Source organism: Mobula birostris, chromosome 4, assembly GCF_030028105.1.
Source record: "Mobula birostris isolate sMobBir1 chromosome 4, sMobBir1.hap1, whole genome shotgun sequence".
Classification (NCBI taxonomy): domain Eukaryota; kingdom Metazoa; phylum Chordata; class Chondrichthyes; order Myliobatiformes; family Myliobatidae; genus Mobula; species Mobula birostris.
Genome location: NC_092373.1, coordinates 110,156,276 through 110,175,932, shown reverse-complemented (window position 1 = coordinate 110,175,932; position 19,657 = coordinate 110,156,276). Strand labels below are relative to the sequence as shown.

Sequence of the window (19,657 nt, the reverse complement as noted above, 5' to 3'; positions counted from 1 at the left end):
AGTGGCAAGGCAGCTTAAGAAAGTGGCTAAAAGAACAAAGACCTTTGTCTTTATAAATAAACTGCAACAACATGCAAGTGAAGGAATCTTTGTAAAAGCAATGCACATAAAACCTTTGGAAGAACTCAGCAGGGTCTTGCAGCTTCCATAAAGGGGAATAACCAGTTGACATTCTGGGTCAATGCCTTTCAGAAAGGATACTTTAAAAAACACTAGTTTGGTCATAACAGCATTATTGTGTCTAGTTCTGGACTCCAGACTAGAGAAATGTACAAGATTTTTGAGTGCGCCAAAGTATTTTCTCTAAATTATTTCAGGGATGAGGGAAAACAGATAATTTGGAATTGTTCCCCTTGAAGGGGGAGACTGCATGGGGTGTGATTAAGATCTTTAAAATTATGAAGGTATAAACAGCAGGAAAAATATTGGTTTCCTTTAGCAGAAGGATCAAGAACCAAGTTACAAACAATGAGTGACTGGCAAAAATAATAAGTGACACAAGGAAAAACTTCTATCTGCAGCAAGCAGATATACTCTGGAACGTGCTGCTGGGGAATGCACCAGATTCAACTTTAATATTCAAAGGTGTCTGAAAAACCAGAGATATTATAAAGATGTTTCTATGTTGTTGTACTACAGGAACTAAATATCAATAAATGGATATATTTCTGCTTTTAATGGGCTCAGAATAAAAGAGAACACTAGTTTTCACCCCATTGTCTGTGCAAGCTCTCCAAAGCATTGTTCTTCACCCACAGATCCGCATTTCATCCTCCTTAAAATATTAAAAACTAAGTACTTTTGTATTTTCCAGTTTCCCACCTGCTCCACTGCGACGTGTGCTCATTTCTGCAATATAAGCCCATTCATTTTTGGCGGAGTTGTAGGCCTCCACAGAGCTAAGACATTGTCGTGATGCTCCATCATAGCCACCGACTGCATACAGCACACCTAACAACAAATTTCAGTGACTTGATTAAAGGACTACATTTCCACTTTCTTGTTTTAAATAAATCCATGAAACAGGCATGAAATACTATGACTGAAGAATATTCTTATATTTTGTATAATATTAATTCTCATAGATCAGGTATAGAACTGGATAGTGCAGCATTTAGCACTGCCTCTCACCACCTCCCTTTCTCCCAAGGCTATACTTAACAAAAGTCTCAGCTTTGTATCCATCCTCTGAGCGCAATTTGGCATTAGATCGTGGATCTCGAAGTCCTCAATTCCAAGTTTTTTGACAGCTTCCTGATGTAAAAGGCTTTTGGATGGTTTGATATATTGTAATGAAGTCAACCAAAATTTTTCAAATAAATTTAAATGATTTAAAATATAAAAAAAAGGGAAAAAAATACTTGAAAATACCTTCAAGTACTGGAAATTAATTAAAAATGCAGCAAAATAAAATAAATATATTAACGTACCTTTTCAATCAAGAATATCTCCCATACAGGACTGGATTCAAAGCAAATCCAAGAGTCCAGGATTTGTGCTAAGCCCAGCAGCCCAACAGGAAGGCAGATACTCAAGCATCTGATATCCAACTAACTCATCTTTGCCTCCTCATTGGAATTCACAGCCTTGAAAGTAATTGATAAACTGTCCTAATCCAGAATAACCAGTGTTAAGATGATTATCATTCAATCCACATTGTCGAAAGTGATTAAAGCACCTTCTGATGTTCTATCCATGACATTTTGTCAAATGTGTTTATGCACAGGCTACCAGATCGGGATGGGGCTAAAAAAGTGCTCAGGCTGAGTCAGTGGGTGTCAGTTATTGCAGTAATTACTGCACAGGGCTCCAATATTCAATTTCTATCCATGTTTTTAATCCCCCCCTAGCTCTTGAGATCTTTTGTGTCATCTAAAACTGCTCTCTTGCATTTCACTAATGCCTTGAGATCTGGGAATTCCACCACAACCTCTGGTCTCTGAAACTATTAAGTTTTTTATCAAAACGCCTGAGGCAAAGTTTTGGTCATCTTCCCTGAATGTCTCTGTTTACAGACCAGCACCATACTTTGCTGTACTTAGCTCCTGTGAAACACATTAGGAAACTTTACCATGTTAAAGGCGTGATTTAAAACTGCTAAGGTGTAGTTGTTGTTGAAGTCCTGGCATGTAGAAATCTACTGATCACTTGATGTGGGTCTGCTGAAATGCTTCCATTCAATAGCTTACGTAGCCAACAGCCAAGTGATTAACAGATCAAAAACTATAACTGTACAACAAGTTTCATAGGGAAGAAGGGAGAGGAAAACAAAATCTCTACATCCAATTCTGATCTTCCATTTAATTAAATTGTCTTTTGTTGATCATGAACAAGACAGTTGAAGCAGATACCCAAAAGGAAAATAAAGATACTTGGAGCATCATTTCAACCAAGGCGGCAAGTACTTCACAAATTTATTCAATACTGTTAACTGGGAGGCTGCAAGCCTTTCTCTTTCTTTGAAGAATACATTCTTTGAAGAAACCAAATCTAGCATAAATATGTTTTTTTAATATATAGCTTGTCACCCATTTCAGCAGAGCCAGTACCTTCTAGAATAACATCAGTGCCACCAATCATAGAATAACATTCATGATAAATACCTGCGATGCATCTCATTAAACAGGTAAGTGAATTAAACAACACTCCCGTGATTCACAATCAGAATTATTATCACTGATATACAGTACTGTGTAAAGGTTTTAGTGAACATTATTTACATGTGCCCAAGACTTTTACACGGTACTGAATTTGCAACATGGAGTGGAAAGCAAGTTCATAAACCTGACTGGAGCAAACGATGCTAGGAATGGTGAGGTGGAGTTCCACGAGGGGTGTGGAACAGGTGAGGTGGAGTGAACATGAAGGATGTGGGACAGGTGAGGTGGAGTGAACGCGAGGGACGTGGGACAGGTGAGGTGGAGTGAACGCGAGGGACGTGGGACAGGTGAGGTGGAGTGAACGCGAGGGACGTGGGACAGGTGAGGTGGAGTGAACGCGAGGGACGTGGGACAGGTGAGGTGGAGTGAACGCGAGGGACGTGGGACAGGTGAGGTGGAGTGAACGCGAGGGACGTGGGACAGGTGAGGTGGAGTGAACGCGAGGGACGTGGGACAGGTGAGGTGGAGTGAACGCGAGGGACGTGGGACAGGTGAGGTGGAGTGAACGCGAGGGACGTGAGACAGGTGAGGTGGAGTGAACGTGAGGGACGTGGGACAGTTGAAGTGGAGTGAACTTGAGGGATGAGGGACAGGTGAGGTGGAGAGAACGTCAGGGACGTGGGACAGTTGAAGTGGAGTGAACGTGAGGGACGTGGGACAGGTGAGGTGGAGTGAACGTGAGGGACGAGGGGCAGTTGAAGTGGAGTGAACGTGAGGGACGTGGGACAGGTGAGGTGGAGTGAACATGAAGGATGTGGGACAGGTGAGGTGGAGTGCACATGAGGGATGTGGGACAGGTGAGGTGGAGTGAACATGAGGGATGTGGGACAGGTGAGGTGGAGTGAACATGAGGGATGTGGGACAGGTGAGGTGGAGTGAACATGAGGGATGTGGGACAGGTGAGGTGGAGTGAACGTGAGGGACGTGGGACAGTTGAAGTGGAGTGAACTTGAGGGATGAGGGACAGGTGAGGTGGAGAGAACGTCAGGGACGTGGGACAGTTGAAGTGGAGTGAACGTGAGGGACGTGGGACAGGTGAGGTGGAGTGAACGTAAGGGACGAGGGGCAGTTGAAGTGGAGTGAACATGAGGGACGTGGGACAGGTGAGGTGGAGTGAACATGAAGGATGTGGGACAGGTGAGGTGGAGTGAACATGAGGGATGTGGGACAGGTGAGGTGGAGTGAACATGAAGGATGTGGGACAGGTGAGGTGGAGTGAACATGAAGGACGTGGGACAGGTGAGGTGGAGTGAACATGAGGGATGTGGGACAGGTGAGGTTGAGTGCACGAGGGATGTGGGACAGGTGAGGTGGAGTGAACATGAGGGATGTGGGACAGGTGGCAGCAAAGGAATGCCGGGGTGGGAGGGCGCAGACACACCCAGCCCTGAGACACCAGGCAAGGTCACTTGATTCTAAACAATTGGTTTATTGATCATTACAGAATGTCTCTCTGGTACCTTTCGCTCCCTTCCCTCCGCCCAACCATGATTCCCCTCTCCCTGCCTCCTTCCCCCTCTCAGTCCATAATAGAGACTGATATAAGAATCAGGTTTATCATCACTCACACAATTCATGATATTTGTCTTATTGTGGCAGCAGTACAACGCAAGGCAAAATCTACTACAAGGTACAAAAACAGATAAATAGTGACAAATAATGACTTTGTATTCATGGACTGTTCAGAAACCTGATGGCAGAAGGGGGAAAAAAAACGTTCCTAAAACTGTGGTGAGTGTGGGTCTTCATGGCCCTCCAACTCCACCCCAATGGTTGTAATGTGAAAAGAGGGATATCCTTAGATGGTGAGGGACGCCACCTTCCTCAGGCACTGCCTCTTGAAGATGCCCTCAAAGGAGTGTTGTGCTCATCACCCCCTCGTCTTACAATCCTGTGCAAAGCAGAGGATGGGAGGCTCAGTTACAACCTCCCTACCACCGTGGACATTTTCAAGAGGTGCTGCATCAAGAAGGCAGCATCCATCATTAAGGACCCTCACCATTCCGGACATGCCCACTTCGCCCTCCTACCATCGAGGAGGAGATACAGGAGCCCAAAGACCCACACTCAACTTTCTAAGAGCAGCTTCATTCCAAAAATCCTCATTATTTGTCTTTTGCTCTATTTATTTTTGTTGCAATTATTAAGCGTTTGCAATTTAGTGTCAGAGCAAATACCTGAGATTAAATATTGATAAGCACCAGAAGGATACCCAGCTGGTATCAGTTTCCACACACAAAACGCTGGAGAAACTCAGCAGGCCAGACAACATCTATGGAAGGGTAAACATTCGATGTTTCAGGCCCAGGCCCTTCTACAGGTCTTCTGATGAGTTCATCCAGCATTTTGTGTGTGTGTGTTGCTTTGGATTTCCAGCATCTGCAGATTTTCTCTTGTTTATGGTACCAGCTTTAGTACTTTTTAAGAAAACTGACAGCCTGGCATCCATAATCCATAATCTCTGGGGAAAAAAATCAATGTATTGGGTCCCCGAGCAAGAACCATCAATTCACTAATAAATGAAAATATTTTAAAAAGTGCAGATGGCTGAAATCTGAAATAAAGGTTGCAAGTTCTCCCTGTTCCAGTTCAATGTATTGTGATTTGACCTGTACAAACAGCATGCAAGACAAGCTTTTCACTTTACCTTAGTATGTGTGACAGTAATAAACCAATCCCAATAACCTCCAGTGAATCCACCACCTTGCTTTTTCATTCCATCAACTCACTGTCCTGTATTATTCATCATTGTGCATTAAATGTCAAAATATGAAAGGACATGTACAATTTATTGCACAAGACAGGATCGGCAGTACTTACCTCCTACAACTCCTACACCGACACTGCTTCTTCTGGTGTTCATCGGAGCTACGTGGGACCACTCATTTGCTTTAGCATTGTACACCTCCACGGATGATAAACCTGCAAAATGTAGCAACGTTAAAGATTGGGAAGATAGGCATTCAGGTTACCGATTTCGGAAGGCATTGTTCGAATATAACTAATACAAAATATTAATCAGCATAGCCATTCTACATCTCAATAGCCAGCCCAGATGCCCATGGTACTGGACAAGCAATATAAAAGTTATGAATTCATGATAATTACATGGAAAAGTGTGGAATGGAATTCAATAAGTCATCTATAAAATTAGGAGGGAAACAAAAATAAAGAAATTTAGACTGCCATCAAATCTGAGCTGTGCCTTTAATATTGCAGACACGAGGAAACCTGCAGATGCTGGAAATTCAAGCAACACACACAAAATGCTAGTGGAATGCAGCAGGCCAGGCAGCATTATAGGAAGAGGTACGGTCAATGTTTCGGGCCGAGACCCTTTGTCAGGACTAAGGGTCTCGGCCCGAAACGTCGACTGTACCTCTTCCTACAAATGCTACCTGGCCTGCTGCATTCCACCAGCATTTTGTGTGTGTTGCTAGGCCTTTAATATGATATTTTAATTCCTATCCGAATGCTCAACTTACACTCATTTTCCATTTAAATAAATCCCCGTTTGCACTCATTTCTTTTATGGATATGAATAAGCATTGTCTTGCAATTCTTGGGCCAGGTAACTTGTGACTGTTCCAAAAAAAAATCTGCAAGCTGTATTAAAATACTGAATTGTGTTTTCATTGGTCATTCACACTCATACCCTTTTTATAGATAGTTAGCAGAAGCTTGAGAAGGTTCACCAGGATCCACTATTTTTTCACCTCCATCAACCTAGAATGTGCCTCAATTTGGGCAGATGATGTTAAGTAGAGGCTTATAGTTAAATATTCCAGACAAAAATGACCATAGCTCGCAATCTCTTTGTTTACAGAAAGGACAGGAGATTGACAGGCTACAAAGATTGAAAACATATCCATGCATGAATACACTGTACTTTGCACAGCAACATGGAAGACTAGTGTCACAATTTTGACATACCTGTACTCCCATCAAACCCTCCAACTGCATACAGCATTCCATTCAGCACTGCGGCTCCCAGAGTGCTGCGTCTGTCCTGCATGTTAGCATTGTTGAGCCACTGGTCTTTGACTGGGTCATATGAATCAACTGTTCTCACTCTTAATGAGCCATTGAAACCTCCAACAGCATACACCAGCCCACCCATACACATTACACCTGCAAATAAGGATGAAGATGCAATTTAAGCCATTGATCACAGTGTCACCAAAATAAAACTGCAGCTCTTTAATTCCATAGTTGTACATGAATGGCTATTTGAAAAACTTTAACTTCCATACTGTACATTTTACTTAATTGTTCTTAGTACAGATACTGTACAAACAACACTGGCATTGATGAGCAAACCTCGTGTTATATTGTGACACATGGATGTTATGTGGTGCAAAGGGCTTGTTTCTGCACTCTCTCTCCCTAAGCCTCTCTATGTAGTTTCAGATGATCAATCTGGGGAGACTGAAAATGTTAAATAACTTTGATGTTATTTCATTTTGTAAACCTGTGTTAACAGAATATAAAATAACATACATTTTGGCTTCCTATTTCAGTAGTTAATAACAGAGTATGTTTATTAAATAACTAAATTTTGTGTTGAACATTTAAATGGCTTTGATGAGAACAGGAAGCTTGATTATCACAAAATCAAAGGACAGTGCATTAAAAGGAATATTGCAGGATAGATCTTACTGTCTCCAGTTTTAATCTTGCAATCATTTCTTTCAATATTATAAGCTATACTAAGAAATCACTCATTGCATTAGCTGTTGACTATGTCACATACTCAAAAAAATCTGAAAAAAATAATGTTACCAGCAAAACATCAACTTTTACATTTTAGCAGTGATGTATAACTTATGCAATATTTAAATCGCTCAGGTTATTTTAAAGTTGAGATATTGTCCAAATTGCAAATCATCCAAAATTGCTTGACTATTTGTTCCACTTCACCCTTATACAGTTCACCATCAACTTCAAATAGCTTCAAATCCTTCAGGCAAAATTCAACGGTAATTAAATTTGATAAAAGAAAGTTATGGCTCACAAAGAAAAACTAAATCCTACTAAGGATGAATTATGAAATTTATAAAATTTGATCTTTTTTAAATTTTTTCTTTCCAATAATGATTTCTATTTCTGTGCTTAAGTTGTTTTCAAGTTGTCCCATTTCCTTCCTCATTATGCTCATTGATAAGCCTTGTAATTTGCTGCACATCATGATGCTTCACTGTTTCATCTATTTAGATTTGAATCAGTATGAATTTTGAGCTGAAATCTAAAAGTAGAAATTTCTGCAAGATCTGGTTCCATGTTTGTTCACTGAACTGTAGTGCCAGTGATATAATGATCCACATCATGTACCCAACTTTCAAATTTATTGATTGATTGAGCTACAGCACAGAATAGGCCCTTGTGGCCCTTTGATCCACATCGCCAAACAACTCCCTATTTAATCCTAGCTTAATCATGGGCCGTCAGGATTAAATTAAAGGGGAACCACCCTAATTTTATAGATCCATCAGCATTTTTAGGCCCAGTTATTAGGTCCAGTTTTGGCCACTTGGGGGAGTAGGTTTTATTTTTTGGCATAGGTTTTTGGGCTTTGTTTAAGACCATTTGGGGCAAAGGCTTGTAATGTTTCAATCCATTTCCTTGCTGCTCTTTTCTTTTGAAGGTTTGACCAGTTCATGCCACGTTTCCAGGCCCAGGATCTGAAAGGAGTGCTCCTGTTCTGCTGGAGGTGTCTGTAAAATGGTGCAAGGAATTTTATACTTGAGAAAATCTATAAGAACACATTTATTGAACTCCCAAACCTGAACACAAAGTGCAGTAACAGTCTTTTACATAATTACATCATCACCTCTTAAAGTGAAACCCCACCTCAATGTCGGTGGTTGTGATTATGTACACCTTTACCAACGTTACCCTACGTGTCTGTTCTGGTTTTCCCTTGCAATATTACTGAGGTGCCCTGTGCGTCTGACTCTTGGACTGTTGACCGTCTCCCCTATAAATATAATATGGCATTGTTCACATTGAATTGCATATACTAAGCTCTGCTGTTCACAAGTTATCCTCTGCCCTAATGTACTACAATAATAATCAGGAGATACACCCTGTTCTCCACTACAGCAATAAAGATAATTTAAAGCTAAGTTATTCTATCATACATCCTTAAGGGAAAAAAGTCACCAAGGCTCTTAGCCTGTTACATTCACCTAATGCTCCATTACTGTGTCAGTGCATTGTGCTTTCTAACCAAGGTACAGTGGCTTTACATAAGGTTGAAAGGTGCTTTATAGCCAAAGTCCTTCTGAAGCGTATCATTGCACAATGTGGCAAATCCAATGATTTGTGGACACATTAGTGAAATATTGGCTTGAAAGCCCCTGCTCCTCCTCAAACGAGTGCAATGGAATCTTTAGTATGCTTTGAAAGGAGTTAGAGGAGGCTGTGTAATCAATGGATAGCACAGGTAACAGTATAGTACTCCATTACATTGAGCTTGTAGCCTTCTGAGGCAAGTACAGTACTCCCTGAATAATACATTGAGCTTATAGCCTTCTAGGTCTAAAGATGCCATTACTCAGGCAGGACCGACAACTCTAGGTTATAACTTGGTCAAAAGCAGCACAGTGGCTCAGCGAGACGAAACACTTCCTCACATCACCAATCATCAAGGTTCAACCCTAACTTCTGATGCTGTGTGACCGTTTGTTTTGTCTTCTCCAAAGCAAGTACATCCTTCCTTAAATAAACTAGCCAATATTGTCAATTGTACCCTGGCCTCAGCAAAGCCCTGTAATATTGTACCTGTAAAGTAGTTTGGGACATTATAGTCGGATTATAGGGACACATTACAGTGAAATGCACTGCATAAATCAAATCCTTTTTTTTAAATTCAATTAACATGAACAGCTATTTCAAAGATAAATTGAATGGTAATAATGAAGCTACATATATGCACATTTACTTAGCTATTTATCTTTGTTACAACTGGTAACGTGAGAGAACAAATACAATGTGCATGTTATGTACAGCAGTGACCAGGGTCACAACTTATCTTTCCATAATTTCAACTACTGTACATGACTGGGCTTTCCCCAATTTAAATAACTTACATTTATTTTGGTTATTTAAACAGTTCAATAACACAAGTTAGGAGTTTTGTGAACTCTGCTGTTAATTTTATTCTTATACTGTTTGGTGTATATTCCAATGTCCAGCATCCAGTAACAGGCACTCCTAGCATAGCTATGTCATAATTCAATACAAACAAGACCTCTCTACAAAATGCCTTATATACTGGTTTTGAGAGTACAGTTCTCAGTGACGCTCAATCCAAAATAGATATACACTGCTACTTAAGTTAATTACAGATGAAATATTACAATAATAGAGGCACTCTCAATAAGATGTGAAATACAGTGGCTTCTGGTTAATGTGTCTATCGGTTAATCGGGTTTGCTGCTCATTTGGGACAACTCTTAAGGAACACAAACTAATTAAGAAAATAGCCAGGATTCCCTTCGTTAATTTGGACAATCTGTTGCTTAATTAGGGCAAGAGACCGTAGCCAAACAGTTTCTAACTAACGTCAGACGTGTGCACTTGTGTGGCCGTAGACACTACACTGTACTCAGAGCAGTTTTTAAATAGCATCCGCTGCATGCACTTGTGTTCAAAAAGCAATGATTTTTGTCACTGATAGTTGTCAAGAACTAAGCAGTACGACAATTCAGAACTGCTTTTGCTCACTGCAGTTTCAAATACTCAGGCTTGGAGATGCCAGAAATGTCCAGGAGTGAAAATTAAACCATTTCATTACTTCAACAAGTTTGGAACGACAAAGAATTTGAAGGTATAGACCACCATCTTAACTATTACACTGAAAATGAAGATTTGGAAATGCAATTGTCTACAGCATTGTATGAAGGCAGTCCATTATCTACACTAGGTGGCTACGCTAATTTTGTTCATTTAGAATCAAAAGAATGCATTCACAAGATTAATTCCTCCATCAATAACTATTAGGAAGTAATGCACATTTTTATAGTACTGTCACAAACAAGAGAAAATCTGCAGATGCTGGAAATCCAAGTAACACACACAAAACACCAGCCTGAAGCATCAACCATACCCTTTTTCCATAGATGCTGCCTGGTCTGCTGAGTTCCTCAGAATTTTATAGTACTGTAGTGGTATTGGTAGTGTTCCAATTTGTTCTGTATTTCATTTAAATACATAACTTGTTATTCAGAAATATTGGTAGTTTGTCTTTTTACATCTTTTGAACTATTTCGATAAAACTTCAGGTAGTTGGGTCGACCACTGAAATGGGCTGAAATGTACTGTTCTCGATGTGCTCCAATTAACTGGAATGCACTGTACCGTTAATAACTATATACAAATCATTTTGGAATGTTTAAAATGGTAAGGTATGCATATACAAACATTTCCTTCTATTGTTATTCAAATCTTGCTTCATAATTTTTCCAGCAAAGCCAAATAATTAATTAGTTCTCCAGATGCTAGTGACAACTTCTCCCATTTCTCCTGCTTAGGTTTATTAGACACTTTGTGAACGATGGTCCAAGATGCATACTAGACATCATCTCTAACATCACGCCATATACAATGATATTGAGAATGGGGAATATAACTTTGTCAGCGGTCAATCACTTCTTGGGGCATCATTTTATACAATTCATTTCTGGAAATCAGATTATGCATACCTATAGATTAATTAATTTATGTTTACCTGCTCTGCATCTTCGAGAAGGCAGTTCAGCAACTTGATACCAACGTTCTTCTGCAAAATCATAACATTCCACACTACGAATAGCTTTTGGTGCCTGACCACCAACCACCACCAGTACCTGAAAATGGAAACACATATTCACAGTTCTGCTTTACTTCCCCAGCCGGAGCAGAAATAATTAACATTGCTATATTACATTTGTAAGAAAAACAATATGCCCAGACAACTGTGCATATGTGCCCTTCTCTCAACTGAAATCATGCAATTATTCAAAAACCAAAGGAGGGATACAAAGAGGGAAAAAAAAATACTCCCAGTCAATTGTTAGAAAGAGGAAAACACAGTATCTTACATTATTTTGATATGTAGTCTAAATGGTTATTAATGAAACTTGCCTTAATATCCTGCCTGATTTTGTCACAAAAATTTACATGCTTTCTGTAATAGAAGATGCAAGCAGTTATCAATTTACCCAGTTGGGCAATTTACAGTATTTGATTCACTCCTACATAATTCCTACATATCATACTCAAAAAAGATGGTATTTGTCTGACACACTTACGGCTAGAGTAAATAGAAAGGGACTTAGAAGCAAAGACATTACAAAATCTGGTCAGAATAGCGTGGATGTGGCAATATCTGATGTGTGTGGCTGCCCAACTACAATCCTTAGGTTCTTTTTACCTTTGGAACACTGGCTGGTGTTCTTAATCGTGTTCTGGTTGTTTTCATTAATGCACGTTGGTCAACAGGAAGCAAGTGATACTTCATAGCTTCAATCAGATAATCTTTGCAAGCATTGTTATTTTTGACCAGGGCCTCCTCTTCTACTCTCTGTTAAATAAGACCATTAAATGTTTAACAGCAATACGTTTAACAAAATTTAACAAATTTTCATTTCTTCTATCCTAATAACTATGTCAATAAACAAAATTAAATCTAATCAAATTCATCATTCTAGCTTTACAGAGAATTAGAACCTTATAGTTCTACTATTAAATCCCCAGAGATTTTATTCTTATTTAAATGCAAGTTTTGTTTTTTCCTGTACCTTAATGGTCTGAAAAATGACATAGTAGTTACAGAAGTTTAATTTCATTCGCTACATTGCGCTTGGGCTGTGTTTTTGCAGACTCAGAGCCAATTGACTTTGAGGAGCAAGCTGTGAGCTGCAACTAATCTTCTGACAGCAGTTCCTAACAACAAGGGACTTCAGAATCAGGATCAGTTCTCATACCACTGGCATATGTCGTGAAATCTGTTACTTTGCGGCAGCTGTACATTGCAATACTCAATAACAACCATAAGATACAGTAAGTACATGTAAAAAAAGAAAATTAAATTAAATACATAGTGCAAAAAAGAAAGGGAAAAATATTCTGAGGTAATTTTCATGGGTTCTTTGTCCATTCAGAAATCTGACGGCAGAGGGGAAAGGCTGTTCCTGAAACTGAGTGTGGGACTTCAGGCTCTTCGATGGTAGCAATGTGAAGAGGGCATGCCCTGGGTGATGGAGGTCCTTTTTGAGGCATCGTCTTTTGAAGTAATTTTAAAATTGATTTAATGACTTTCAAAATCATTTCAGATCAATTTAACTAAACTTCAAAACTTATTTTTAAAAAACTATTAAAAAGCATATCAAAACACAACAGTCAAATAAAAGCAAAACCAAAATCAGTAACCTGCTCTTATGTTTACAATCACATTTGGTGACCCTCATCCAAAAGTTACACAGACCTGGCGTTGTCTTCTATAATTCTTGTTGACCTACAGAATCATTGGTTCATCTTACCCAGATTGTGAACCCTGTTTTTCTTGTCCCTGGGTGTTGCCCAATTGAAGCTAGGACTTTCTAACTTGCACTGATGATATATTCTTTACAGTGATGTTATTCCCCATGTATTGCAATGAAATATTCACCCATGAGGTTCCACAGCACCACCATGACCAGGAATGCACAGCCCAACTATGTCTTAATGGTGTCTTTTTCTGTAATTGCACAACATAAAGGAGGTCTTTCTGAAGTAGGCTCACATGATATAGTCACTCACCTACACTTCCAATTGTCAAATGAAGCTAGTCCATAGCCCAACATTCCCCCTCTTCCCCACTATGCTGCACCCCCCCCAAAATCACCATTCACTGATCCTGATGGCTAAACATCATGACACCCAGGTCCTAATCTCAAACCAAAGACCCAGCCACAGGACTAACCTCACAAAGCATGCTTCATCACTCAGTGGCTTCCATCTAACTCACTCCACCCATCAAGAAGCCCCAAATCAGCAAACCATCTGCCACCCACAGATGATTATCCCAATATAATAAATCCCTCCCTTTAAGCAATCTCAATCTGATTTGGCAACTCCACACAAAATCCCCCACTGCTGACACACTGATTGTCTGACTGCAGTAGCAAATATTTCCACCTCGACTTCAGCATCTGTATGCTGAACCCTGCCATTTCTAAGGGTGGAATCTTCTAGAAACACCCTTCTTTCTCTTTAGCTACCTACACACACACACACACACACACAAAAAACAGTCAACATTTCAGACCGAGAATCTTCTTCAGGACTGGAAAGGGAGGGGGAAGATGCCAGAATAGAACGGTTGAGGGAGGGGGAAGGAGGATAGCCAGAAGGTGATGGTAGCCCAGGGCTGAAGAGGAAGGAATCTGATTGGAGAGGAGAGTGGACCATAGGAGAAAAGGAAGGGGGGGGGGACCCATGGAGGTGATAGGCAGGTAAGAGGCTACCGGGGAATAGAAGAAGAGGGCAGGGGGAAGGATTTTTTTTGCCAGAAGGAGAAATCGATATTCATGCCATAAGGTTGGAGGCCAACCAGACAGAATACAAGGTGTTGTTCTTCCACCCTGAGGGCAGCCTCATCATGGCACAAGAGGAGGCCATGGAACAACATGTCGGAATGGGAACAGGAATTGAAGTTAAAATGTTTGCGTACCAGGAAGGTCCAATTTTGGCAGATGGAGCAGAGGTGCTTGATGAAGCTGTCCCCCCAATTTACAATGGGACTCAACAAAGCATAGGAGGTCACATCAACACAATAGATGAAACCAGCCAATCCACAGCTGAAGTGTTGCCTCACCTGGAAGGACTGTTTGGGGCCCTGAATGGAGGAGAGGGAAGAAGTGAATGGGCCACTTGCAGGGATAAGTGCAGGGATGCAGATTAGTGGGGAATGATGAATGGACAAGGGAATCACAGAGGGAGCAATCCTATGGAAAGTAGATGGAGGAGGGGAAGATAAAGATAAGTTTGGTGGCAGGATCCCTTTGAAGATGGCAGATGGGGTGGTCTTCAGCTGTTTGATGATCAAGACACAAGGTAGCAGCTTATGTCAACTTGTTCAGTTGGTTCAGGGATTGCTTCTCTCTATCAGCTGCTTTTGCTATCAATACATTTGTAGTCTGGTGTTGCAACATTGCCCACTTCATTTCATTCATTCTACGCCTACTGCTTCTCCTGTACTCTGCAACAAACCACGGGCTGTGTCCCAGCCTGACAGTAATGGTAGGGGGAAAGAAACGCCAAGGCATGATAATACAGATTGCGGTAAAGTGTACTTTTGTTGATGCTGATGGTCCACAAGTATGCCCAGTTGTGACTTTCCAGATCCACTTTTCCTGCTTAGGCCGCTGTACTTAACATGGTAGTGCCACAGGGAGTGAAAATGAAACCACATGTGTTTCAAAATGAGAGAGGATTGTGTAGTCAGTAGTTAGTAGCAATGTAGTCACAGAAGTTGTACATCAAAGAGTGGGAAGGACAATGTCAAGTAGGTTCATATCTCTTGCACTGAGGGGATCAGAACTTTTGACAGTCGTGGCAGCTACATTTGCTCAGCAATGAAGGATGAAGTTGCCACCCAGAATACATCTTACTTTCCCACTACTTTGTGCTTCTTCCAGGTCTTGTTCAACGTGGAAAAGCACTGATTCATCAGTTGATTTAAGACAATAATGGTGCTCAGGAAGGTGTTTGATCAGATACCACAATCATCAGTTTGAAGTCAGCTTTGAGGACTTCCAGGGTTATACGCTCCCACCTCTACATACTGCACTCGTACACTTGGACAATCAGTTCTATCTACGTGTAGGGTATCCGTGATTAGGGTGGAGGAGTCTGCTATTAGTATTAAGGTGAAATCCTCTTGCTTGACTAATCTGTGCAGTAGATCTCCTAATTTAGACATATCCCACAATGTTTGTAGGATCAAGTGAGCAATTTAACTACACATGAATTAACAGCATGGTTCAATAGCTGGTGATTTTATACAAGGGTTAGATACTCTTTGTGCTTCAATGACAAAAATCAGTAGGCAATAGTCAACAGGATTTTGCACCATTATAATTACTTTAAAAAACTAATTCCACAGTCAGTCTACGTTCACAATACAGCTTAACTTTAATTCTGCAACATTACCTGCACCAGATATTCACGGGTAAGAAGGGGCAGCCGGACATGTTCCATCAGTCGTGCCATATGCTCCTGTCGAGGCTCTTTATCATGCTTTACCCAGGCAATGACAGCTTCAAAAACCTGATTGAGTTAACAACATTAGTCTGATAATGCAAAATCCTTTGAAAATTCCAAAGTTGTTATCACCCAACTCAACCTCTACATAGAAGAGTACAGCCCAACTCAACCTCTACATAGAAGAGTACAACCCAACTCATCCTCTGCATAGAAGAGTACAACCCAACTCAACCTCTACATAGAAGAGTACAACCCAACTCATCCTCTACATAGAAGAGTACAACCCAACTCATCCTCTGCATAGAAGAGTACAGCACAGGAGCAGGCCCTTCAGCCCACAGTGTTGTGTTGAATCAGCTAAAAAGTAAATCAAAAAACCCAAAAAACTAATCCCTCCTACCTATGCAATGTCCATATCCCTCCATCTTGCTCACATTCATGTGCATATCTAAACTTCTCCTAAGAGCCTCTAACGTATTTACCTCTTCCACCACATCAGGCAGCACATTCCAGGTATCCACACTCTGAGTAAAAAGCTTACCCTTCACATCCCCCTTCAACCTACCCTCCTCTCACCTTCAATGCATGCCCTCTGGTATTGGACATTTCGACCCTGGAAACAGATACTCCCTGTCTACTCTATCTACGCCTCTCAATCTTATAAACCTCTATCAGATCTCCCCGCAGCCTCCGCCAATCCAGAGAAGACAATCCAAGTTTATCCAACCCCTCATGACAGCACATGCACTCTAAACCAGACAGCATCCTGGTAAACCTCTTCTGCATCCTTTCCAAAGCCTCAACATCCTTCCTGTAGTGGGGTTTCCAGAACTGTATATGCAATGTGCAGAAAACATTTTATGTCACATTGATTTAGTGACATAAAATAACTATCACGTGCTCTTGCCACCCCACATCCATCACCAGGTCAACAGTGAGGAAAGAACTTACCTGGATGAAGAAATGCCTTCACATCTTTACCCTGAACAGCTGACACTGGTCCTAGACAAACCAGCTGAGGGAAATATCAATTACGCATCTGTCCTGTCAATCTCCTTAAAATTTTTGTGCACTTCAATGAGATCTTCTTTTATTCTTCAGAATTTTAGACAGTGCTACTCCGCTCTGCTTAATCGTTTCTCATTTGGCAATGCCTGGAAACATCTATATTTACCCAGTGAATATCTATATTTTGCTAACCCCACTATCCCAAGAGTGTATGATTTCAAATAAAAATGCATTCTTTGTCCACATCTGGCACTTCAAGTATTGGTTCTCACACTGAATTGATTTTCCTTTGGAGGAAAATATCTTTATTAGCTTTCTGGCCCCAAGTTATACCAGGCGGCTGATACCAATCTCAGCCACATTCTAATTTGTTGCTTATTATTATTATAATAATTATAATATACATACTCATAGTGGCCGTAGAAGCAGACCAAGCAGCCAGAGAGATCTTCCAACACGCTGGCTGGCTCACACCAGGTATCCTCATACTATTACTGCTTAGAGACCTCAGTGGCCACATCTGGCTGCAGGGCTGGTCCAGTGCCAGCCAGAATCACCCCCGCAACCAACTCTTCCCCAGAGCGAGTCGAAGAACCATGGCTTCTGTGGTACTGTTCATCACAATCCTGGGAAAAATGCCTCTAAGGCTCAGGAGATCTTTTCTATCAACACGTAGGGTTCTTGCATTGGCACTGTAGCTGAATCAATACTTCTTATAATATATATCTATGTATATCCCTTTAAGTACTGGTTGTCGAGGGCACAGGTGCTAGACCAAGTGCTGGCAGCTGCAGGAACTTGCAATGGATGAATGCAGCAGCTTGCATTGAAACTGACAAGATGGTGTTTCACGTACAACGTTGTTCTGGGAGCCCAGCTAATGTACGTGGGGTCATTAACATTATAACAATACAATTTTAACACAATTAAAATGTAGTAAATCAATTGCTTAGACTAAAGGGCCATTCTGGCTGATAATTAGTGGCAGGTCAGGGAGAATTGTAAAAATGGTGATGTTCCCTAGCTGGTAGGATGTGGCAAATACTGAGCTCTGCTTTTGTTAATGCATGTGGGAGGAACAGAGTTATTCTTTTAAATAAAATATGGAATATTTTCCATTTTGGAAACATTAATATTAAGCATTCCAAAGATAGGGGAGCACAATTATCTGCAAATCGGCACTCTCCACATGGCAACAGCAGTTGGCTTTAATTCAAAGAATGCCTCCAAGACATACAAGTTTCCTTAGCACAGCAGCTATTTCATAATCCAATGCCATCATGCTAACTAAGGTCTTTATGCTGTCGGCTTATGCCTCTATATTTCTTGAACAGTACATTCATTTTATTAAAATTTAGAATTTGGAATTTAGGGCTGTTTGTCAGAGCAGACCTGGAGTGTCTTTTCTGTGAACGCAGGGGCCAAAACCAGGCATGTATCTCGGGGCATTCAGGAACAAGGCAAGATGCTACTCACAGGTAATAAAACTTCCCTCATTTTCTACAACAGTGCACTATAAATGATCACCGAGAGAATTCAAAGATTTGTGACAGGTGTATACTAAGAAAACCAAAAGAAATTTAAGTCAGATGGGAAAAATGTCAGAGATCTCATTGAGAGGAAAGACATGTTCTGGAGGATGTTTGATTCATACTTGATTTTTCTTTAGATCCGAATGCATTAGATTTATCTCTGATTGCACAAAGACTGTCACTCATTCATTGGACATAAGCATGCCCCAACTTTGGCAAAACAGACTAAAACAAACTTTACTGTTTTTTTATGGCGCCAATATCAAAAGTATTAGACCATTACATGGACAAACATGCTGACTTAAGTCACTAATTTTGTAATACAAAGTTAGTGCATGCCCAATCATTTATTAGGACATTATGCACCATCAATACAAAAATTGTAATATGCTAGAAACATCAGAATATTCTCTTTAGATCTTGGCAGACAAGAACTACATCAGCGTACCAGTTTAAAATTGTGAAAAGCTGTCAAGATCTACATGTACACAAGATGGAGAGCTAAAAGCACTTAATTTGATTTGTGTATCAATTTACAAGCAAATTTCCATAATTTACATATACTGCTGTTTAAGTATCAAAAAGGATATTGAAATTTATTCAAATTTTTATAAACATTAACATTAAACACACAAATGATATCATGTGCAACACACATAAAATGCTGGAGGAACTCGGCAGATCAGGTAGCATCTATGGAAGTGAAAAAAACAGTTGATATTTCAGGACCCTTCCTCAGGACTGGAAAGGAAGGGGGAAGATGACAAAATAAAAAGGTGGAGGAGGGGAAGGTGGATAGTTCAAAGGTAATAGATGAAGCCAGGTGGGTAGGAAAGGTAAAGGGCTGGAGAGGAAGAAATCTGATAGGAATGGAGAGTGGACCATTGAGAAAGGGAAGGAGGGGGCCGGCTGGTGGTGCAGTGACATCAATGCCGGACTCTGGAATGGAGGTTCCCGGGTTCAAGTCCAGTCAGGGCCGCTACAGAGTACACTTTCCATCTGTGCCGGGTTGAGTGTCGAGATCGCAACTTGATCTCGTAAAATAAAGGGAAAAATACTGTGAAATGTCTCGTGAGGAGTGGCGTGCCACACAGTCTCTCTCTTGCTCCGTGCCTTGTAAAGGCATGAAAAAAAGACATCGTCCTGCCAACATCGCACACGCATGCAGACACACACGCCAAAAAAAAAGAGAAAGAGAAGGAGGAGGGCACCAAGGGAAGGAGACAG

The 19,657-nt window shown here is 40.7% G+C and overlaps 1 protein-coding gene across 10 annotated transcripts in view; it reads right to left on the bottom strand.

Moving 5' to 3' along the window:
* Positions 1-19,657, bottom strand: part of klhl2 (kelch-like family member 2) — a 160,041-nt gene that overhangs the window by 14,095 nt on the left and 126,289 nt on the right. For all 10 annotated transcript variants that reach the window (XM_072255916.1, XM_072255920.1, XM_072255918.1 and 7 more), the window contains 6 exons: positions 15,837-15,953; positions 12,076-12,225; positions 11,392-11,509; positions 6,594-6,791; positions 5,481-5,582; positions 823-951 (listed from right to left, as the gene is read on the bottom strand). In XM_072255916.1, the coding sequence (XP_072112017.1) occupies positions 823-951; positions 5,481-5,582; positions 6,594-6,791; positions 11,392-11,509; positions 12,076-12,225; positions 15,837-15,953 (814 nt within the window). The remainder of the gene's footprint in view (positions 1-822; positions 952-5,480; positions 5,583-6,593; positions 6,792-11,391; positions 11,510-12,075; positions 12,226-15,836; positions 15,954-19,657) is intronic.